At 43.6% G+C, this 24,188-nt stretch overlaps 1 protein-coding gene and 1 long non-coding RNA gene across 4 annotated transcripts in view; one reads left to right on the top strand and one right to left on the bottom strand.

Moving 5' to 3' along the window:
• Positions 1 to 23,793, top strand: part of LATS2 (large tumor suppressor kinase 2) — a 74,180-nt gene extending 50,387 nt beyond the window's left edge. For all 3 annotated transcript variants that reach the window (XM_077298374.1, XM_077298375.1, XM_077298376.1), the window contains 6 exons: positions 8,247 to 8,379; positions 10,054 to 11,546; positions 14,604 to 15,186; positions 18,566 to 18,748; positions 20,322 to 20,428; positions 22,636 to 23,793. In XM_077298374.1, coding sequence (XP_077154489.1) covers positions 8,247 to 8,379; positions 10,054 to 11,546; positions 14,604 to 15,186; positions 18,566 to 18,748; positions 20,322 to 20,428; positions 22,636 to 23,130 — 2,994 coding nt within the window. In that variant the 3' untranslated portion in view covers positions 23,131 to 23,793. The remainder of the gene's footprint in view (positions 1 to 8,246; positions 8,380 to 10,053; positions 11,547 to 14,603; positions 15,187 to 18,565; positions 18,749 to 20,321; positions 20,429 to 22,635) is intronic.
• On the bottom strand, positions 18,679 to 23,067 carry LOC143817187 (uncharacterized). Its single transcript, XR_013224083.1, has 4 exons — positions 22,983 to 23,067; positions 22,178 to 22,259; positions 20,299 to 20,411; positions 18,679 to 18,815 (listed from the first exon to the last, which is right to left on the bottom strand). It is a non-coding gene; the product is annotated as an uncharacterized LOC143817187 (long non-coding RNA).
• Positions 23,794 to 24,188: the final 395 nt, after the last annotated feature.

Below are 24,188 nucleotides of genomic sequence, written 5' to 3'. Positions count from 1 at the left end.
GATTCCATGACAGACAGAGGCCGCGACCAATGAATATCCGTGACAGAAAGGAGGACAGACAGACGGAAGTGACCCTTAGACAATTATCTACTATATAATGGTGGCCCGATTCTAACGCATCGGGTATTCTAGAATATGTATGTCCACGTAGTATATTGCCCAGCCACGTAGTATATTGCCCAGCCACGTAGTATATTGCCCAGCCACGTAGTATATTGCCCAGCTACGTAGTATATTGCACAGCCCACGTAGTATATTGCCCAGTTACGTAGTATATTGCCCAGCCACGTAGTATATTGCCCAGCCACGTAGTATATTGCCCAGTCACGTAGTATATTGCCCAGCACGTAGTATATTGCTGGTGTCTCCTGTTGGCGACGTTGTCTGTGAGATTCCACATCCTGGGCTTGTCTGGCGGCAGTTTGTTGTGGTGTCTCCTGTTCCCGATGTTGTCGTTTTCTTGCTGCTGCTTTTCTGTCATCCTCATTGGCGTATTTTCATTTACGACCCATTCTAAGATAGAAACACAGGGAGATGCCGCCCATACAGGGAGACGCAGGCACACACCCTACACAATGGCGGCACTTGACAGCAGTGGAGGACAATGATGATTCCAGAATTCGCGGCAGACTGTGCCCATCGCTGATTGGTCGAGGCCGGCTGGCCTCGGCCAATCAGCAAGACGGGATTTCCGAGACAGACAGACAATTAGACCCTTAGACAACACAATGGCGGCACTTGACAGCAGTGGAGGACAATGCCCGTCGCTGATTGGTCAGAGACACGGGATTTCCAGGACAGACAGACAATTAAACCCTTAGACAATTATATATATAGACTAGATTGTGGCCCGATTCTAACGCATTGGGTATTCTAGAATATGCATGTCCCCGTAGTATATGGACAATGATGATTCCAGAATTCGCGGCAGACTGTGCCCGTCGCTGATTGGTCAAGGCAACCTTTATGACATCATCGTCGCCATGGCAACCATTATGACATCTACGTCGATACTGTGCCCGTCGCTGATTGGTCAACTTCTCCCCTTTTTATCTGGTTTCAGGTATGATTCTCAAATTGCCCACACCTGTTACTTGCCACAGGTGAGTTTGATCGAGCATCACATGCTTGAAACGAAGTTATTTACCCATAACTTTGGAAAGGTGCCAACAATATATCTGGCCCATTTTTCGGGTTTTGTGTCAAATTATGAACACAAAACTCCCAAATGCATAATGTGAGCAAACGAGGTCTGGCAGTAAATACGCCAAACGACCCCGACCTCACCAAATCAGCTCAAAACAAACCATGCCAAAAGGAGAAGGATTCAGAGCAATGATTTATAAAACAAACTTTAATTACCATAAATATTACAAAGATATATTTCAATCACATATTACATTATTTGACTGAAGCACAGGATGGGTGCCCCAAGAATGCTGAAGCAGCGCCCATCCCCCCATTCCCCCAGATGTTAATACCCTTGTATTGGCATGCATAAAAAGCGCCTCATCCCCCTGAGGAAGTGGCACTGGTGGCCACGAAACGTGCGTTGGGGACCATCGCCCGACCGCATCCCCCTTCTACCTCTGTATATTGGTAAGTGCTAGCACCTTTTCCCACCACCATACTCAATGGTACTATTATAGAATCCCACTTTTTGGGGGGACCTTGGTTGGATAGTTTAGGTGCCTCTTTTTATGCATGCCAATACAAGGGTATTAACATCTGGGGGAATGGGGGGATGGGCGCTGCTTCAGCATTCTTGGGGCACCCATCCTGTGCTTCAGTCAAATAATGTAATATGTGATTGAAATATATCTTTGTACTATTTATGGTAATTAAAGTTTGTTTTATAAATCATTGCTCTGAATCCTTCTCCTTTTGGCATGGTTTGTGTCAAATTATGTCTAATTTGTATTTTTTTCTCATTTTTTGTGTTGTTCGAATACACACAAAAGAAATAAACATGTATACAACAAAATGCATAAGGCTATGTGCACACCTCAGAATTCTTTGCAGAAATTTCCTGAACAAAACCGGACATTTTCTGCAGGAAATACGAATGCATGTTTTTTTTCCAGAACTTCCCAATGCATTAAATAGCGGGAAATCCGCAAAAAATCCTGAAAATTAATGAACATGCTTCGTGGGGAAAAAACGCAACATGTGCACAAAAATTTCGGATTGCATTCTATTAATAGGATGCTTAATGGATGCGTTTTTTTCCGCGGTTTTATCGCGTTTTTCTAGTGAAAAAACACAAAAAAAATCCGGAACGTGTGCACACAGCCTAATTGTAATAATTTTTTGAGCGAAATACTTCATTTTCTGGAATAATTTCAAGGGTGTCAACACTTTCGACCATGACGTTGTGTGGGTATATATAAGTTTTATTTCTTTTTGTTGCACTATCAAAAAAAAATGGCTACAAATGAGTGGTACGCCAAGTTTCATAGGCAGTCGATGGAGCGTTTTTCACCCGCAGCATTTCTGAGAAATCTGTCTTCAATAAGCAGGTATGAAATGTTTACATTCCCAAACGAGAATGGCAGGAATGATGACTTGTAGAGAGAGCTTGTTCCACAAAAATGCTTTATACCCCTCCGAATGTGTGTTACATATGTTTCCAATCTAGATGATCTTTTCTGGAAAAATGCCACTGTGCCTTCATTAGAAAGATTAGAAGATTACTATGCCATGACATTAGTACAAAATGTGTACGATTTCTTGCTAGTCAGTAGGGAATGGAAATATTACTTTCAGGCACATATTGTTCTACATACAGGGACATACACGGGACGGGCTTCAAGTATTGTTTTTACTTGTTCCAGTCAAATCTTAGTCATACTTAGTTATTAAAATAACAAATTAACTAGGTTGTTCATCTTCTATATTGGTTCATTCTGGGAAAGCTAAGAGGCCAAGAAATCCAATTTTTTTTTTTTTTTAGTATTTCCACACCAATAAGAAATGTAATAATAAAAAATGAAAAAATAGTGCCACAGTCAATAAATGAAAAAGATGTAAAAGTACAGAATGAAAATGAGTATGTATTGGGTTGGTGAGGTAGGGAAGGGAGAGAAAAAAGATGTAATAGATGATTAGGCCGCAAATATAAAGACTAGTACTTGGCCAAAGAAGACTGGCATCATGTATGGTGGGAGGCTGCAGAAGGTACAAAATGAAATGAAGGACACAACTAAGACATTATCAATTATTGATGTCAACTAATATACGATTATTTCACCTATAATTGTTCAGGGAGTCCTAGATTATTTCTTAGACACCTATTCTAAGATGTAAGGGTACCGTCTCACAGTGGCACTTTTGTCACTACGATGGTACGATCCGTGACGTTCCAGCGATATCCATACGATATCGCTGTGTCTGACACGCAGCAGCGATCACGGACCCCACTGAGAATCGTACGTCGTAGCAGATCGTTTGGAACTTTCTTTCGTCGCTGGATCTCCCGCTGTCATCGTTGGATCGGTGTGTGTGACACCGATCCAGCGATGTGTTCACTTGTAACCAGGGTAAACATCGGGTTACTAAGCGCAGGGCCGCGCTTAGTAACCTGATGTTTACCCTGGTTACCATCGTAAAAGTAAAAAAAAAAAAAAAACAGTACATACTCACATTCCGGTGTCCGTCAGGTCCCTCGCTGTCTGCTTCCCGCTCTGACGGCCGGCCGGAAAGTAAGAGCAGAGCACAGCGGTGACGTCACCGCTGTGATCTGCTTTCACTTTACGGCGGCACTCAGTCAGAGCGGGAAGCAGACGGCAAGGGACCTGACGGACACCGGAATGTGAGTATGTACGGTTTGTTTTTTTTTACTTTTACGATGGTAACCGGGGTAAACATCGGGTTACTAAGCGCGGCCCTGCGCTTAGTAACCCGATGTTTACCCTGGTTACCCGGGGCCTTCGGCATCGTTGGTCGCTGGAGAGCGGTCTGTGTGACAGCTCCCCAGCGACCACACAACGACTTTCCAACGATCACGGCCAGGTCGTATCGCTGGTCGTGATCGTTGGTAAATCGTTTTGTGAGACGGTACCCTAAGTGTAAAACGACTGGCCAAGACAATGCATGGTGCAGCCAAAATTGCTGGTTAAACAATTTTTTAAAATTATTTTGCAGAGACCTTTTTCATATGCAAAATTGTGCTCCCAATTGTAATGGTCTCTGCAATATCATGTGATTATTTTTTTTGGTTAAAAAAAAGCACAAAATTGCCGTATTTGCGCCAAAAAGCTTCTTTGCGTGACTTCCACTATATTTAACATGTGTTTTCCACAATTTCAGCATCTATGAGGTGTAGCTTTGGTGAAAGGACATGGCTAAGTGGAAGAGGCATGGCCTAATGTGTGGGTTTCCCCGAGCATGTTGGGGTGGTCTCCGAGTATTTGGATGTGCTCAGAGATTTCGTTCACCCCCCCCCCCAACCCCATGATTTGCGGCTGCTAGACAGCTTGAATATATGTGGGGGTTCCCTGTTTGTTAGGGAATTCCCACATGTATTCAGCCTGTTTAGCAGTCGCAAATCATGCAGCTGCGGCAAGGAAAACTAAATCTCTGAGCACATCCAAATACTCGGAGACCACCCGAGCGTGCTCGGGGAAACCCGAGTAACGAGTATACTCGCTCATCACTAGTGACACCGTGCGGAAAATTTTTGGCACGAACTTATGGCACAAGTTAAGTCAATAAATAGATACTGTAAACTTAGACTAGACAGTCGTAATAGTTGCCAAATTCATCAAGCGGTAAGAGCAGATATGATAAATAGGGTGCACTTTGAAACTTTCTAGTCTAAATTTGCCTGTCCAAAAATTACACAGTAATTCAATCTAGTATAAGTTTAACTGTCCAAAAATTAGACAGTAATGCTAAATATGCCATATTGTGTAAAAATGAAAAAGTAACTTCTGCCCATATTCAGAATACATTTTCTTCTTGGTCCCATCGCTCCATAGTTCATAGCTGCTCTTGTTTTACTCCAGCTTTGTTATGGTCGGCCGTACTTCCATCTCTGCGATGGGATTATACAAAGAACAGTTTGATGTTTGTCTTTGAGTTTTTCATCTCCCATGATGCTTGGCCACAGCTGGAGGTTGCTTATAATCTTAGCCATGAATCTTCAATTCTTTTCCGAAATTCTTAGAAGTCAGATTAGCTCAGCATTCTTCTCAGCAGTGACTTGGAGTAATCCATTGCGTGAGATGCGTTATAGGTGAATTCCTGCAGTCTCATTAATTTATTGAACTATGAAAAAAATAAACTGTTGGTATGTCATGTGGCCTCTTTTACTCCTGCATCACATAGAAAGTTCCTTGGTTTTCTTTACAGCTTGAGCCATGCTTAGCAATCAATTTATGCCAGTTTTTTGTATAAACTGAGCCCCAAAAAGTGGCAAATTGTGCAAGAACTTGCAAAAGTTACAAATTCTGTAAAGAAACTTACAAAAAGTGTGACATTTCCCACAATTTAGCTTCTTTCCTTCCTTCCTTCCTTCCTTCCTTCCTTCCTTCCCTTCCCTTCCCTTCCCTTCCCTTCCCTTTCCTTTTCAGTGAGTATGCTAAACAGCGTCTGCTTTACACCAGAAAATCTTGCAAATTTAGGCACAAATTGATACCCATCTGTAGGGTAGGCTTGGTTTATACCTTGCTGCTCTGTATATTTACAGCTTGGGATACAATTATGAAGATGATGACTTCAAATTGATCAGAATTTTCAATGTTAGGCCAAGCTGTCTTGACAACAAAATGGATTGTTCACTCTGGATAATCCCTTTTTGTTAGTAGGGTCCCTAAACTAAAATCTGGTAAATGGGCGTCACATTGTTTGTGATCCCCAAAAATCTTTTTTAACAGGTGGGCAACCCAACAGCAAGTGCTTAGTGTCTCGACAACGCCTCCACAGGTGAAGGTAGGCATTACACTGCACTCATTGAAATCAGATTCCTGACCAATGCATCACATGGATGTCCCCAAGTGTAAATACGAAATATGAAACAGTAGTTTTTTTTTCTCAAAAATTTGCCTTTTGCGCACAACCATGTTGTGTAATGTGGGGCCTGTGTAGTTATCCATAGGTAACTTATAATTCTATAGGTTGCTTTGAAAAAATATATATATATACGTGCAAGAAATAAAAATTATACCATAAGGGCATTGCTTCTAAGGGACCAAAAAAATGCAACATGGACCCATAGGGACTTGCACCATACAGCCACACTATTACTTTGACTGTACAGAAATACTGAATATAGCATATGAAAATTCTTAGTGATGGCCCTTCCATTACTATTGTGGCAGCATACAGTACATTTTAAGATTATCCTGTTCCATTTTTAGAATTTAAAAATAATTCTGTACATTGCCTTCCAACGGAAAGCTTGCCCATGTGCTAATGGATGTGTTCATGAATGTAACAGCTACAGAATGGAAATGTGGACTTGTCAATGCAAAACCTTTTCATTTGTTTTTCTAGTTATAGTCAAGATTGAGATAATTAGAACACTGCATGGGCTTTGGGTGGGATCACTCTTGGTGATATAATGGATGGTTTCAGTAAAACTGCTCATGACATCCATGAAGTGTCAGCCGGTCACGCCATCTCTTATTTTAGCCACTGTTGTTCTGTGGTGCTAAGAAAATAATCTTAATCCATTCTGATTCAGAATGGAAACCTGAAGTCATATTACGAGCCGTGTCTTTATATTTGTTCTTGTTGCTTAGTTTCATTGGACCTCCTTTCTGTCTTTTCCTTTCGCATTTTCTTTTTTTGGGGGGTGAAACTGTCATACCACTCTTTTTAATTGTCGTTGAAAGGATGCCAATGTAACTGGTAGATAAGCCTTGGCCTGAGAACTGGAAATAAATCAGATATCACTTAAAGTAACGAGGACTGGTTTCAAATGGAGGAACACAGGATCGGGCATGTTGCAATCCAATGTGCCACCAGTCCGTGTTTTCTCCACTGCCAGGAAACTGTTGTGCTTCCGACAGACACATCAAAATGGATTCTACCAACATTGGATCCATCAGCTGACATTTATCTAATGTGGCAAACAATCGTAGGAATTTGGATGTGTATGTTGATACCATATTGTCTCGGGGTCTGCCTACATGGACCAACTTGCGGAATTAAACATCCACCAACCTTTACTGATCAACAGTAATTTAATAGCCTGTATATAGAGGCTGACCATGGTAAATGATCCATGCTGCACTATCTATCATAGATCGCTCAGTGCACGCAGCACAGGCTGCCATTGTTCTTGACTGTGTGAGTGCTGTTTTCACAGGACAATGCACCGCCAAGAATGATGATGTTTTTCTCTGCGTTTCGCTCATTCATTGGGTAATTGGCAGCCTGATTAAACTGGCAGCTTTTAGTTATGACTTTTTATCTGGCAATAAACATGAGGTCTGACGTAGCCAACCGATGCGCAATCACTAGTCTAACTGTACTTTTTACTAACGCCGTAATAGACACACACAAAAAAAGAAAAACCATAAAGCCTTTTTAGAATGGCCTTTGGATCACTGTTAAGTGAAGGGCAATAATTGGGGAGATAATGGTGGAAATCTGCTATTTCAACCGTTGTATCTGAAGTCTGCCACCAGCTAGATACTTAAAAGGCCTGGCAGTGTTCCCTGGGAAAAAGGTATGTAAATTAGCTCATGTCCAAGTAAGAAAGCTAACTCTATACTGAAGAATAGTTACCGTATCTCCAATGGGTAGCGCTACAGTCAGCCTTCTTCCTCTTGGAGAGGAACTAATTTGCATACAGGGGTATTTTACACTGACGAGAAGCAAGAACTCCGAAACTGAGGTCTACAGATGGTGGCTCTTACTTAGCTCATAACCCTAGTTACGTTTCAAGGCTCATTAATGGGTAGTAAATTGACTTACATAGTTGCTAGCTATAGGGGGCATTAGGGAGACTGTTTTTACCCTACTGGAGAGCTACCTGACATATTTTTCCCAGGAAGCACTGCTTATCGAATTCCCTGCAGCAGCTGGATCTCCACAAGAAGACCCAGTATCTTCCAAGAACAATTGCAGTTATTGTATTGATGTATTTCTAAGTCATCAACCAGTAACCCAACGCACTCCCCATCATCTATAAAGCTGGCTGTATTCTGATAGAATGAATAACACTGTTCCTTATGATATCTAGAGACCATTTATCATTAATCTTCTAATTTACTCGTCGTTATTTTCTTTGTAAATAGGAAATGGCAATACGAGCTTTGAAGCAGACTGGGAGTCGGAGCATTGAGGCAGCACTTGAATTTTATAGTAAAATGGGATATCTGGACCCCAGAAATGAGCAGATCGTTCAAGTAATAAAGCAAACGTCACCAGGTAAAATCCCTTATGAATAATGGATTCACTGTACGCACATTCATGCTATTTTATATAATAGTTTTAGTTGTAGAGTATTTTAAAAGGGTTGTCCAGCTAATATTTAGAAAAAAAATCATTAAAAAATAAAATAAATTGTACTCACCAATCTCCCATTGCTCTCGTTTTAATGCTTCCTGGGTTCTCACTAGTCACAACTTCTTGGTTTTCTTCAACACACCGGAAATGACTACACAGGCAACGGCACGATGTGCTGGGTCACAATTGCAGCCTATGACTGGCTAAGGAGTCATTCCCAGGAAGTAGAGTCCATTGGGTTCCTATGAAGTGGAAGTCAGTGGGTTATCAGGCAGCAGAGACCAGTGGGTTCCTAGGTAGTGAAGTCCAGCAAGTTCCCAGGAAGTGGAACCCACCAGGCCAGCGGGCACCCTGGAAGTTGAGACCAGCAGGTACCCTGGTAGTTGAGACAAGCGGGTACTCTGGGAGTTGAGACCGGCGGATACCATGGTAGTTGAGACAAGCGAATACCCTGATAGTTGAGACAAGCAGGTACCCTGGTAGTTGAGACAAGCGGGTACCCTGGGAGTTGACACCAGCAGATATTCTGGTAGTTGTGACCAGTGGGGGTACTCTGGGAGTTGAGACGAGCGGTTACCCTGGGAGTTGAGACGAGCGGTTACCCTGGGAGTTGAGACGAGCGGTTACCTCGGGAGTTGAGACCAGAAGATATCCTGGTAGTTGAGACCAGCGGGTACTCTGGGAGTTGAGACGAGCGGTTACCCTGGGAGTTGAGACGAGCGGTAACCCTGGGAGTTGAGATTAGCGGTAACCCTGGGAGCTGAGATTAGCGGTAACCCCGGGAGTTGAGACGAGCGGTTACCCTGGAAGTTGAAATGAGCGGGTTCTCCGGGAATGGAGACAAGCGTGTTCTCAGGAAGTGTAGTCCAGCGGGTTCCCTGGGAGTGGAAACTAGCTGGGTCCCAGGAAGTGGAGACTAGCAGGGTCTCAGGAATTGTTAGCGAACAGTCCTTTTATATATGCTAATGAGGCATCTAGGAGTCCGCTGTACTATTTTACTAGCTTAGGAGTCTTAGAGTTGCATTAGATGCAGAGCAAGGACTATTTGCCAGCTTATTGAAGCAGAGTAAAAGTGAGTTCAGAAAGTCATTAATTTGTATCCAGACAAAATAGTGGTCTGGGACCATTTTCATGGCTCAGATTCTCTTTAAAGAGGTTTGCCACTATGTCAGTTTGTCATGAAGCCTGCACTAACCAGAGAAACCTATAATGTGATGAACCATAAGTTTTTTAATGCCAAGAGACCATTGCCATTTTGGACTACGTTTTACTATATATTTATATGGGCATACATGTGCTTACATATGCATAGTTCTGGGACATACATTAAGCAGAAGATTGAGATTAAATAGAGTCAAATACTATAATTTGAGGCTTATTTATGGTTAAATATGGCTGGGGAGTATTAAAACACTCTATACCGGTCCCAGTTGGATATAAATACCGAGACCTAATTCAATAAAATATGGAGTTGGTATTAAGTTAAGGTTACCCTATAAAATTCTGTTTCCTGTGCATTAATTCAGTACATGCAGAAAAGCGGTTGGACAGTAATTAGTGCTGTTAATTTTTATTTGTATGTGTTTTATTTTGAAGGGAAAGGTCCAGCCCCAAATAACGTTCTTCACCGGTCAAGCTTTGAAGGACCAAGTGAACCTTTTCCGCCTTACCATCCAATGAATAATGCAACCTATGATGGTCCGAACTTTCCTGTTGAAGGTGCGAATGTTCTTAATGATGTTCCACGGCAATACATGGACTATTTGCTTTCTGCTCCTCAGTCAGGAGCAATGAATGGACCATCTCCAAGACCTACTGCTCATACTACTACCGCAGGCCATCAGCACCAACAGAAGGCCTATGCTGCCAATGTAGAATCAGTTGCCATGAACTATACTATCACCAACCAGGGTTTACCAATGCAGCCTCCTCACACATCAAACAGCCCACACTATTCCCGTCAGCATCTGATTGTACAGGGAGAGCCGATGGGTTACGGTGTGCAAAGAACCCCTTCATTTCAAAACAAAATGCAACAAGATGGTGGCTATGTAAATATTCAGAACAAAGGACCAGTGGTACAGACAAGCCCAGGCCATACATTTCAGCAAGCATCAGCAGGTCTGTACATGCCACATCCCCACCACAAGCAGTCAAGTCCTTCCCATCAGATGCTTGTCATGTCTAGGGGGTCTCCATATACTAACGACTTTCCAGATGCTCCTCAGAACCTCTTGAATCCAACACCAAATAGCATGAATATGGAAATGTATGATATGGGAGGTGTGTGGCAAAATCAGCAGTCACGCCGTGATTCTCTACAAGGTGCTGTAATTGAATCCTCAATACGGCAACATGTCCCCTTCAGAACAGAGTCCCAGGTACCAAGCCGTACTAACTCCTTTAATAACCACCAGCAACAAAAGCAAGTGCCAATGTGGCAAACGCCTCAGAACAAACCAGATACTTCTATGGTCTCACCAACCATCACGACTCTGACTTCAGCCCACGTTCTTCAACCAGTAAAGAGTATGAGGGTGCTGAGGCCAGAACCCCTGACTGCAGTGGGCCCATCACACCCTGCCTGGTTGCCTTCACAAACACCGGTCTCAGACAATCTAGAGAAGATTGAGTCCCATCCATTATCTGTTGGTGGCCAAGGTGCTTATGGGATTGATGTAGATTATAGTAGTCAGGATATGAGATTTCCACCTCCACCCTACCCAAAGCACATTTTCCACCCAGAGCAGCATGATATAAACTCTATATGCAAAGGAGTGGAGCAGAATCTGCGCGTCGTGGACAACGTGACAAATAATCAAGTGGACGAAGTCAATGGTGATGTAAAACATGAGAAAGCAAATAAACCTTCCAAAACCAGTAAGTCTGGGAAGGATAAAAAACAGATACAAACGTCACCTGTACCGGTGCGTAAAAATAGCAAGGATGAGGAAAAGAGGGAATCGAGAATCAAGAGCTACTCACCATTTGCCTTCAAGTTTTACATGGAGCAACATGTGGAGAATGTAATAAAAACCTACCAGCAAAAGATTAATAGGCGGCTACAGCTGGAACAAGAGATGGCCGAGGTAATTGTCTCTGTTTCTCGAGTTTAACACTAATCTGTAAGGCTCAATAACATGGGGAAGAATCATTCTCTGTCAACCCTATCAATATCTAGTTCTCTATACTGGTTCCGTGTGCTCATCCGCATAGCAGACGAGTGATGGAGCTGCCTGCTAATTACATACACTAGTGGGATCCGTAAGTCAGACCAGTGTAGCTGCCATTTTTTCCTCGCAGACTGTTGGGCGATATAGAGAAAATCGGCCATGTGCTCTTGAACATTGGCTATAATGTGAACGTGTGCACACCAATTTGGTCCATGTAAAAAACGGTCATCTGAGAAGCCCAACTGAATACCATTGGTCCTAGTGCTATCCGTCTGATGTCCTTTTTTTTTTCCAAGGAACGACAATACAGTTTGCAGTGCCCTCCAATTCAGTTTTTGCCAGGTATAGGTCAATGCCAGTGAGTGGCAATACAGCCATACTGTTATAAGTTGTCTTGAACCATGATGTTACGGAGACCTGACCCAAAGGTCTCTCTTTACGGTCCTATTCAGATGCCCGTAATGAGGAGTACATTTTAGCATTCACAAGACTTGGACTCCTCACTGTGAACCAAACTTGGACTACATAAGGTTTTACAGTAGGGTCTGGGACATGGGCTTGAGATGCTAAAATGTGGACGCATTATTCTAGGCAGTAGCCTAGCTTTGCGGGTCCGACAATAGCATGGCTACATGTAGATAAGGATAATAAATTATTCAACATAAAAATATGAAAATATGCCTCTGGAGCGCAGACAGTTGCTGGTTGGGTAATAAGAGCTGGTGCTACATTCCCTCTGTCAGACATATAGACTGATCATGGGCACCGCTTAAAAATACATCCCAGAATATATTAGATGATGTGGTCATTTAGTTGCTATATTTAGTGACATTTTTCTGAAACCTTTATTTTGAGATTGTCTAATTGTGACAGCTGGAGAGAAAGAATCGTCTATTTTTGATTCAAGGATCTCCTTCTGTCTCCAGTACATGACATTCACAAGATATTTGCTTCAGAACCTTGTAAACAATGTGGATAGTAATTATAGAAAGTGCACGAGTGAAGCATTTTTAAAAAAAATTTCAGTAAAATGTTTGTTAGTTTTGTTTTGCATGGCTTTATATTAGTGGTCTGCATTGTTACATTTGGGAAATCCACAATGGTTTTGCAAAAGTACGGTATATACTTATTGGGATCCTTTGTTACTTCGTTAATTCATCACCTGCTGTTGATCCACTTATCCCTACTGGAGTGGACTATGCGGGGCCATTATATACTGTGTGAAGGACTATGTGGGGACCATTATTCTGTATGGAGGACTATGTGGGGCGCATTAAACTTTATGGGGGACTATGTGGGGCCTATTATACTGGGTGGATATCTGAGTGGGGATCACTGTTAGGGCACCATGCTCGGTTGGGGTGACTATATTTTGCCATGAAGTTGAGGGTAGAGTGGGGTCATCATACCGCTCGTGTGGAGGAATTCACTGTTGGGGTATCATACTGTGTTTGGGGAGAACGTTTGTTAGCATCATAATTTATGGGGGCAATGAAAGGGCAATCAAATGGCTTCAGTAAGAGGAAAACTAATTTGTAAGGGCTGCAAAGTTGTGAGGTATTCTCTCTGTGACCCGGATGGGGGGATTTAATGGCTTTCAAACCTCCTGAAAACATGTGTAGCTGTAACAGGACACCTAGATCAGCAGGTGGTCCAGACCCACTAGCTAGTATCCAAGCTCCTTCAAGAAGACCTCCTGTGGAGCTGATGTAGTGTAACTTTGTTCAGACAGCTAGGATTTCACAAGGAAAATATGAAGCTATTGTACATCCAAACCACACACTGGTTACATTTTCAAGATCTCTGGAAAGGGCTGAACACCTTCCAGGTTCTCGATCCGTTCTAGCACCCCATGGTGGGGAGCTATATAGAATGACTAGTAGGAGCCAGGCAGCAAAGCCATGTTTGGTCTCAACACGTAGCAGAGGCCCGGCCAGATCACATATCACCAGAAACGCCTCCCTAGGACCATCCATTAAGGAGTTATGACTCATCTTAGGTTTTGGAGTTTTTAGATGCAAGGGGAGGGGATTTAAGTCCAGCCAAGGGGGCAGGAGGGGAGTAACCCCAAGTGGTTAAATGCTTTTCTGGGGAGGTCACAATGACATATCATGTGGGGAGAAGTCAAGGAACAGACGGGACCACCAGCCTCCCATGTGGCAGCCCCTCCCCCACCAGCCACTAGCCTTTCATCTGACTAGTAACTGACTCTCATTTTGTGCATACTTTGTCCTTCCACTATTTGTATTTGCATATTTGACCATTGTATATGTATACATTTTGTGTATATAGCATATTGTCTAGTGTGCCCTTAAGGCAAGTAAATATATAGTTTAACCTTGGGTTGCTCTTTTATCTCTATCCACGAATCCACACGTCTGTGTTCTCAGCTAAACTTTCCATGCTACCGGGGCTGGTTTATGGTCCGATATAATCCTGGACAGGGGGTGTCTTTGTAAAACTGTGCCAAGCTGACCTTATGTGTCCCCAGGGGGTGCAGAACGTTACATTGGTGCAAGTGCGAAGACCATACTGCGTGATCTCTCTGACATAATAGTGACGTCAGGTGGGGTGGCGAGGTGCAGGCTTGTCACAGTCCCCAATTAGAACTTCTGGTATGGGGCCATATAGTTTCTATGTACGCCCCTGCCCGCGAGGAAATACCCAATGCTCCGGTCATGTGATCTGACTCTTAAGATCTATTAATTAAAATGCTCTTTGTTAATGGGACAACTCCTTTAGGCTTATTTGCATTTGAACAGGTTCATCATTATAGTTGATGATCAGGAAAAGCTTCCTCAACTGTAGACTTTTTTTAAAATAAATATCAAGGTTGTCCCGCGACTTTGTCGAAGCATTGAATTTTAGCCCTCTATGTGTTCGAGTTTGACATCACTGATCTAGAGCGAACTCCTGTCTCCTTTATACTGCCGTACCATGTTACATGTATGTTTGATGGCTCATATTTTTCAGGCTGGACTCTGTGAGGCCGTTCAGGAACAGATGAGAAAAATCCTTTACCAAAAGGAGTCCAACTACAACAGGCTAAAAAGAGCCAAAATGGACAAGTCCTTATTTGTGAAGATTAATACCCTGGGCATAGGTGCTTTCGGAGAAGTTTGCTTGGCCAGCAAAGTGGACACCAAAGCTTTATACGCTATGAAGACCCTGAGAAAGAAGGATGTTCTTAACAGAAATCAAGTGGCCCATGTGAAAGCTGAGCGAGACATCCTGGCCGAGGCTGACAATGAGTGGGTGGTGAAACTCTACTATTCCTTCCAAGACAAAGATAATTTATACTTTGTGATGGATTACATCCCTGGAGGCGATATGATGAGTCTCCTAATACGCATGGAGGTATTCCAAGAGCATTTGGCCAGGTTTTACATTGCAGAGTTGACTCTGGCCATTGAAAGTGTCCACAAGATGGGATTCATCCACAGGGATATTAAGCCTGATAACATCCTCATTGATCTAGATGGACATATAAAGTTAACAGATTTTGGACTTTGTACTGGGTTTAGATGGACGCATAACTCCAAATACTATCAGAAAGGTAAGCAAGTATTTATGGGTATCCACAATGCAAACGCATGCTGTGCTTGTTACTACGTATTTTAGACACTGTGGTGGGTTTATGAAGAGCTATGCTCCACAATTGTGGTAAAAGAAGGTGAAAATATTTGCGCATTATTTGACCTTTTGCACTGTTTCCATCACTTTTGCCACTCCTCAAAAAGTTGATCAGTTAGGCTTCATTCACACATCCATGTGACACGTCTTCGCGCTCTCTGTTTCCTCAAACAGCGCACGGACCTATAGAATTTAATTGATTCGTACACACATCAGTTATAAAAATGTATCCGTGTCTCTGGTGAGAATCAGAGCTTGCCCAATTCTCATCCTTTTTGCAGATCAGACTCGGCCATTCAAGCCTATAGGAATCTGTATAACACGGATGACACACAGAAGACAGACTTTGTACTTCAGTTTTTCATCCGTGATTAACTAATCCATTGCTAAGTCATCGGCTAAAAAAGTCCAGAAAGTCTTCCTGCTTTACTAAAAAAAAAAAAAAAAAAAAAATGGGATGAGAAAAAAAATGGATACGTGTAAACAGGCTCAGGGCTGATTCAGATGTCTGTGCACATTGGTATGAGCAGGAACCTCTAATGCACAGAATGAAACTGTCACAATCGTGTCGGGAGACCCGCGGCCAGTCTGCATTGCGGTCCGATCTGGGACTGATCTGCACTGCAGTTTGGATGATCCCTAAGCATAGACCCGCGGCCAGTCCGTGCATTGCGGTCCGATCTGGGACTGATATGCACGACAGTCTGGATGAGCCCAAAGCATGAGACCCACGGCCAGTCCGTCCATTGCGGTCCGATCTGGGACTGATCTGCACAGCAGTTTGGATTAGCCCAAAGCATGAGACCCGCGGCCAGTCCGTGCATTGCGGTCCGATCTGGGACCGATGTGCACAGCAGTCTGGATGAGCCCAAAGCAATAGATCCGTAGTCAGTCCGTTCATTGCGGTCCGATCTGGGACTGATCTGCACAGCAGTCTGGATGAGCCCTAAGCATAGACCCACGGCCAGTCCGTGCATTGCAGTCCGATCTGGGACCGATGTGCACAGCAGTCTGGATGAGCCCAAAGCAAGAGATCCGTAGTCAGTCTGTGCATTGCGGTCCAATCTGGGACTGATCTGCACGGCAGTCTGGATGAGCCCTAAGCTTGAGACCTGCGGCCAGTCCGTGCATTGTGGTCCAATCTGGGACCGATGTGCACAGCAGTCTGGATGAGCCCAAAGCATGAGACCCACGGCCAGTCCGTCCATTGCGGTCTGATCTGGGACTGATCTGCACAGCAGTTTGGATGAGCCCAAAGCATGAGACCCGCGGCCAGTCCGTGCATTGCGGTCCAATCTGGGACCGATGTGCACAGCAGTCTGGATGAGCCCAAAGCAAGAGATCCGTGGTCAGTCCGTGTATTGCGGTCTGATCCGGGACCGATCTGCACGGCAGTCTGGATGAGCCCAAAGCATGAGACCCACGGCCAGTCCGTGCATTGCGGTCCGATCTGGGACTGATGTTCACGGCAGTGTGGATGAGCCCAAAGCAAGAGCTCTGTGGTCAGTCCGTGCCTTGCGGTCCGATCTGGGACTGATCTGCACGGCAGTGTGGATGAGCCCAAAGCAAGAGATCCGTGGTTAGTCCGATCTGGGACCGATGTGCACAGCAGTCTGGATGAGCCCAAAGCAAGAGATCCGTGGTCAGTCCGTGTATTGCGGTCTGATCCGGGACCGATCTGCACGGCAGTCTGGATGAGCCCAAAGCATGAGACCCACGGCCAGTCCGTGCATTGCGGTCCGATCTGGGACTGATGTTCACGGCAGTGTGGATGAGCCCAAAGCAAGAGCTCTGTGGTCAGTCCGTGCCTTGCGGTCCGATCTGGGACTGATCTGCACGGCAGTGTGGATGAGCCCAAAGCAAGAGATCCTTGGTTAGTCCGATCTGGGACCGATGTGCACAGCAGTCTGGATGAGCCCAAAGCATGAGGAATGGGTTGTCCAAGACCTAACTGATTTATAATAGTTTACATAAAAAATAAATTACCGTATTTTCCGGCGTATAAGACGACTGGGCGTATAAGACGACCCCCCAACTTTACCAGTTAAAATATAAAATCTTCTTAAAAGTCGGGGGTCTTCTTATACACCCTATGTCGTCTTATAGGGCCGGTGAATATGTGCCTTTTGGGGGGGGGGGGGGGGGAGTGATCCTGATGACGAGGGGGCGTCTCACAGGAAAGTGAGTATCCCCCATTACCTTATCGTAGCGGTGCAGCGTGGGGGTCTCAGTGCTGGGAGTGGCGGCGGCGGCTGCTGTGCTCTGGTGCGGCGGCTGCTGTGCTCTGGTGCGGCGGCTCCTCTTCTGTGTGGGGCCTCTGTGCTGGGCGGTGGCGGTGGCGGCGGCATATCTTTATCCAGTTGGGGCTCCTCCGGCATCTCCTTAGCCCTGGAGGCCCCGCCGCAACTCCATGAGTGCAATGCAGCGGCCATTTTCCCGGAGGCAGCTCAATAGGTGCGATGCGGTGGCCTCCGGGAAAATGGCCGCTGCTCAGATTCAGATCTCGTCCCGAAATCTCGGGACATGAGATCTGAATCTGAGCAGCGGCCATTTTCCCGGAGGCCACCACATTGCACCGATGGAGTTGCGGCGGGGCCTCCAGGGCTAAGGAGATGCCGGAGGAGCCCCAACTGGATAAAGATACGCCGCTGCCGCCGCCACCTCACAGCACAGAGGCCCCACACAGAAGAGGAGCCGCCGCACCAGAACACAGCAGCCGCCGCCGCTCCCAGCACTGACACCCCCACGCTGCACCGCTAGGATAAGGTAATGGGGATTACTCACTTTCCTGTGAGACGCCCCCTCGTCATCAGGATCACTCCCCCTCCCCACCCACCATATACACCGGCGTACAAGTCGATTCCCGGCGTATAAGACGACCCCCGACTTTTAAGAAGATTTTCGGGGGTTAAAAAGTCGTCTTATACGCCGGAAAATACGGTATATCAAAAATCTGCTTTAGCCTATTTGTAGCGCACAAACTGCCCAAATATTTAGCAAAACTCGTCCTCGGCAAAAATTGTATTCTTCACCTCTTTTGGTTGTGGCCCATTTGTCCACTAACCATGCTATCCTATAATAAGCCGATCTTCTGAAAGATCATGAAATATATTGTATCTTTTACTATGTGCTAAAAAAATTAAAACTTACTATTGTAAATGTGATTAATGTCATTAATAATTATCTTTTATTAATAAGTATCTCAGTGTATTTACTCTGCCTGACATTTAAGTCAGCCGATAGATACACTGGAGACAAATTCTGAAACTCTTATGCTCATTCCAGATTTTTCTATCTCTCAGGGAATCACATTCGACAGGACAGCATGGAGCCCAGCGAGCACTGGGACGATGTATCCAACTGCAGATGTGGAGATCGTCTGAAAACGCTGGAGCAAAGAGCTAAGAGACAGCACCATCGATGTCTGGCTCATTCATTAGTGGGGACCCCTAACTATATCGCCCCAGAAGTTCTCCTGCGTAAAGGTGAGGAGTCCAGAAATCCTCTGTCCATATGATGGCTCAGCATTTTCATCACTTGGAGCCATCGTTTCTGTGAAATCCAAAATTGATGATAGAAGCTAGACGGACCGATTCAGAAGCCTTTTTTTTTAATTGACCCAACAATAAAAGATTTAATAGACATATATGGTAAACAACCCAAATATGAGATGCTGGTCAAAAACTTAAACATTTAAACCAATACACAAGGTTTTTCGCAAAGTTCTATACCAGATCCTTGGGTGACAGCAAACGATCCTTCCCATGTCACAAGTGTTCCCAAATGATTACTATATGCAAACTGCCTCTTAATACAGGAAGAGGACTTGATCTCTAGCGCCACCTATTAGAAGTAGGAAGTATGAGATCAAATTTAATACTTTGCACTGATGAGGGGCAGCACCCCGAAACACTGTTTGCAAATTGGGATTCTGATTTGGCTTTTATCCTAAGTCATGTGGCAAGGCTCATTAAAGGGTCGATATTGACTTTTAGGATTGCTACTTCCAATAGGCGGCACTTGAGTTTTAGTCCTCTTCCTCTCTGAAGAGACACATTGCATATTTAATTTCCCAGACGAGCATGCATGGTGTATAAGTCTCCTCACTCTGACATGCCAGGCCTGGCTTGTAACTGTCCACAAGGAGAAACATTACCCCTTAGATCCCAAATGATTACTGACACAGCTTCCCATATCACCCACTTCCCGATCTAGGTACAATCACTCCTGTTTAACCCTTTAAATGGCACTGTCATCATTAACAGGCAGCATCAGTGGTGCAATCTCCATGGTGAAGAAATTCTAGCGTCCATCTGCCTCCCACCATCAACGCAAATGCGGGATGTCTTGGCAGCTCGGGGCCGGCTAAATGCCCCCATTGCTGCCATGCTGGTACTCATGTTAAGCACTGGGTATAAAGTGAAAGAGTTTCTAAAAATACCTTACATAAAAAAAAAAAAAAAAAAAAAATCACCCATTTTTTCCATTGTAAAAATAAGAAAAAAACATATTTGGTATTGGCATATCCTTAAAATTCCGATGTATCAAAACTGAAAAATATGTAGCCTGTATGGTAAACGCAGTAAAGCAAAACAACAACAAAAAAATCAAAAAAGCCAGAATTATTCTTTTTTTCGGTCATCACCGCTCCCTTTAACAACATATGAATCCTAAATTAATATTAATAAAAATGACATTTAGACATGCAAAAAAACAAGCCCTCAGAGTTCCAACTGCTGATAAATGGCGACCCAAACCAAGCTTTAATTTCCGTTTTTCAAATATACAAACTTCATTTTTTTATTCTGAAATCTGAATATAGGAAAAAATAGAAGGATGAACTTTTAAAAAAAAAATATTGGAAAATTAACTTTACTCTGTCATTGAATCAAATGCACAATTTTAGATACATATTTGATGGATGCACTTTTTGATATTGCATATAATCATGAAAAATATTTAATACAAACAGACGTAAAAAATATTGAATGATCACATAATAAACTCCGATTTGCTCTCATGAATGCTGTCTTACCACGGTCTGCTGTCATTGTGCAGGGTACACACAGCTCTGTGACTGGTGGAGTGTGGGCGTCATCTTGTTTGAGATGTTGGTCGGACAGCCGCCTTTCCTTGCCCCCAACCCTACTGAAACGCAACTAAAGGTAAGAGCCCAGATCTTTCTCTTTTTTCCCCACTGTACGTAGAAAAAAAAAAAAAAAAAGGATTTAGTCAGCCACCAATTGTGCAAGCTTTCCTACTCAAAAAGATGAGCGAGGCCTGTAATTAACATCATAGGTAGACAACAACTATGGGAGTCAAAATGAGAAAACAAATCCAGAAAATCACCTTGTCTGATTTGGCAAGATTTGTTTTGCAAATTATGATGGAAAATAAGTATTTAGTCATTAACAAAAGTTCATCTCAATAATTTGTTATATATCCTATGTTGGCAATGACAGAGGTCACACGTTTTCTATAAGTCTTCACAAGGTTGGCACACACTGTTGGTGGTATGTTGGCCCATTCCTCCATGCAGATCTCCTGTAGAGCAGTGATGTTTTGGGCTTGTCGCTGGGCAAAACGGACTTTCAACTCCCTCCAAAGGCTTTCTATGGCATTGAGATCTGGAGACTGGCTAGGCCACTCCAGGACCTTCATATGCTTCTTACAAAGCCACTCCTTCATTTGCCTGACGGTGTGCTTGGGATCATTATCATGCTGAAAGACCCATCCACGTTTCATCTTCAATGCCATTGCTGATGGAAGGAGGTTTGCACTCAAAATCTCACGATACATGGCCCCATTCATTTTTTCATGTACGCGGATCAGTCATCCTGGTCCTTTTGCAGAGAAACAGCCCCAGAGCATGATGTTGCCACCCCCATGCTTCACAGTAGGTATGGTGTTCTTTGGTTGCAACTCAGCATTCTGTCTCTTCCAAACACGACGAGTTTTGTTTCTACCAAACAGTTCTACTTTGGTTTCATCAGACCATAGGACATTCTCCCAAAACTCCTCTGGAGAATCCAAATTCTCTCTAGCAAACTTCAGACGGGCCCGGACATGTACTGGCTTAAGCAGGGGGACACGTCTGGCACTGCAGGATCTGAGTCCCTGGCGGCGCAGTGTGTTACTGATGGTATCCTTTTTTACGGTGGTCCCAGCTCTATGCAGGTCATTCACTAGGTCCCCCCTGCGTGGTTCTGCGATTTTTGCTCACCGTTCTTGTGATCATTTTGACCCCATGGGGTGAGATTTTGCGTGGAGCCCCAGATCGAGGGATATTATCAGTGGTCTTGTATGTCTTCCATTTTCTTATTATTGCTCCCACAGTTGATTTCATCACACCAAGCTGCTTGCCTATTGCAGATTCAGTCTTCCCAGCCTGGTGCAGGGCTACAATTTTGTTTCTGGTGTCCTTTGACAGCTCTTTGGTCTTCACCATAGTGGAGTTTGGAGTCAGACTGTTTGAGGGTGTGCACAGGTGTCTTTTTATACTGATAACAAGTTCAAACAGGCGCCATTACTACAGGTAATGAGTGGAGGAAAGAGGAGACTCTTAAAGAAGAAGTTACAGGTCTGTGAGAGCCAGAAATCTTGCATGTTTTTAGGTGACGAAATAATTATTTTCTACCATAATTTGCAAAATAAATCTTGCCAAATCAGACAAGGTGATTTTCTGGATTTGTTTTCTCACTTTGACTCTCATAGTTGTGGTCTACCTATGATGTCAATTACAGGCCTCTCTCGTGTTTTTAAGTGGGAGAAGTTGCACAATTGGTGGCTGACTAAATACCTTTTTCCCCACTGTATATATCAGCATTTATTTATTCATTCATTCATTCAGTCATTCATTCATTCGTTATTTATCCTTTTATTTGTACACTATATGTAAGATAAAATCCACCAACCTCAATACAGAAACATGGGGATTTATTTGGCCACAGTTTGGTCAGTAAATTCAGATCGAACATCAGTTACGGTAATTTAATGCTAAAAAAAAAATTTTACATTTAAACTTTTTTTTTTTTTTCCTGAACATACCGGTAATTACAGCACGTAATATTGGGGTTATACATTTGCCATAGTGCCTGTTTGTTAGACAATCCCTGCATGTGTTGAGGCTGTCAAACAGCCGCAAGACATGCAGCCGCGAGAACTCGAACATATTATTCGAGCACGCCGGAGACACTCGGTTAGAACCCGAGCACGGCGGATAACACCTTATCCCAGCACGTTCACTCATCACCAGTAGTCAGCAGTAACAAAAATGGCTTTGATCTAGTTTGGTTTGAATTTCTACTTTTTTTTACATCAGTTGTATGTGGTATGTTATGCGTTAATATTGGCTTCACTTTTGTTTTTAAAGGTAATAAATTGGGAGAACACACTTCACATTCCCTCCCAGATCAAGCTTAGCCCAGAGGCGACAGATCTGATCACCAAACTCTGTTGTGCTGCAGAGAACAGACTCGGCAGAAATGGGGCAGATGAAATTAAAGCCCACCCATTCTTCAAGTCCATTGACTTCTCTTCTGATATCAGACGGCAGCCAGCACCTTATGTCCCTAAAATCAGTCACCCAATGGACACGTCCAATTTTGATCCGGTGGATGAAGAAAGCCCGTGGAATGAGAGTGGAGACAGCACCATGGCTTGGGACACTTTCATGTCGCCTAATAGCAAGCACACGGAACATGCTTTCTACGAATTTACCTTCAGAAGGTTCTTTGATGATAATGGCTATCCTTTCCGCTATCCAAAGCCATCTCGAATGGAGCCCTCACCTTTCGAAGAATCTAGGGAAGAAAGTCAAGAAACGAGCACAAGTGAGACGGAGAATTGCCAACCGGTCTATGTATGAAATGGTTCACTACTCGTGTGCTGAAAATCTTCTCCAGTGAGGCCAGTACCCATGACCGATGTCCATATCTGTCCTTAAGATGGGTTGCCTTTGGATCATTATCAGCCACTTGCCACAATACTGAGGCATTAGGAAAATGGCACTTATCAGGATAGAAGCAGAGCGTTGGAAGTGTTTGGGACTTCTTGGCATCTCACCATTTGTACCTTATGGAGGCTGTGTCACGGCATGAGCTGATACATGTAGATGATACGCTACCAGCAAAAACCAAAGACTATGGTACCTGTACCACGTGGCACCTTTTTGGCATTATCCCAGCCAAGTAACGGTATCATTAGAAGTGGTCTCGTACTTGACTTGCCCTCCGATGCAGCACAGTTTATTCCTTTCTTACCTAGCAGTAGCCTATGTCTTTCCACCAGACTTCAGCTTCTTCACATCTGAAGAATATTCTGATTTCCCTGGCTGCATCTTGGTTCATTTTTTTGTGAAACTTTGGAAAAGGGGTCCATCATTTTCAAACACTTATCATAAATATTCTGCGTATGACTGAACTGTGATGTGCGAGAGGAGACCACCGCGGGGAGGACGGCAGTGTGGGAAATCCTCAGTCCGCTGCTTTATCTACTTGGTCAAAAATATTTTTACGGATATTGAAGGAGATTAACTATTGTTGTTTTTTTATTGTTTCTTACAAACTTTATAGATCTTAAGACTTCTGTTACAGCCTCAAACCATTACCCATATATTTTTCAAAAGAGCACTTATATATTTTCTAATATTGGTTTGATCCTCGCAGAGTTTATTGGATTTTTACGCTGCAGTTAAAATGCAGAATATAAGTTAAAAAAAAAAAAAAAAAAGGTTAATGTACTAGATGGCGACTTGACAGTATTTGGTAGTGGAGGTTGATTCAAGGGTAAAATTCACATTTTATATTTCTGCCGTTCCATTAGTGGTTACTTTTTTTTTTATGAACTCTATTGTAAGTGGCTGGGATCTGTTCAAAAAGCTTCTGTGTGAATGGAAGCTATGATGTGTGTGTGATCAGAGCCTAA

Source organism: Ranitomeya variabilis, chromosome 3 (assembly GCF_051348905.1).
Source record: "Ranitomeya variabilis isolate aRanVar5 chromosome 3, aRanVar5.hap1, whole genome shotgun sequence".
NCBI lineage: Eukaryota > Metazoa > Chordata > Amphibia > Anura > Dendrobatidae > Ranitomeya > Ranitomeya variabilis.
This window is presented reverse-complemented; position numbering and strand designations above follow the sequence as displayed.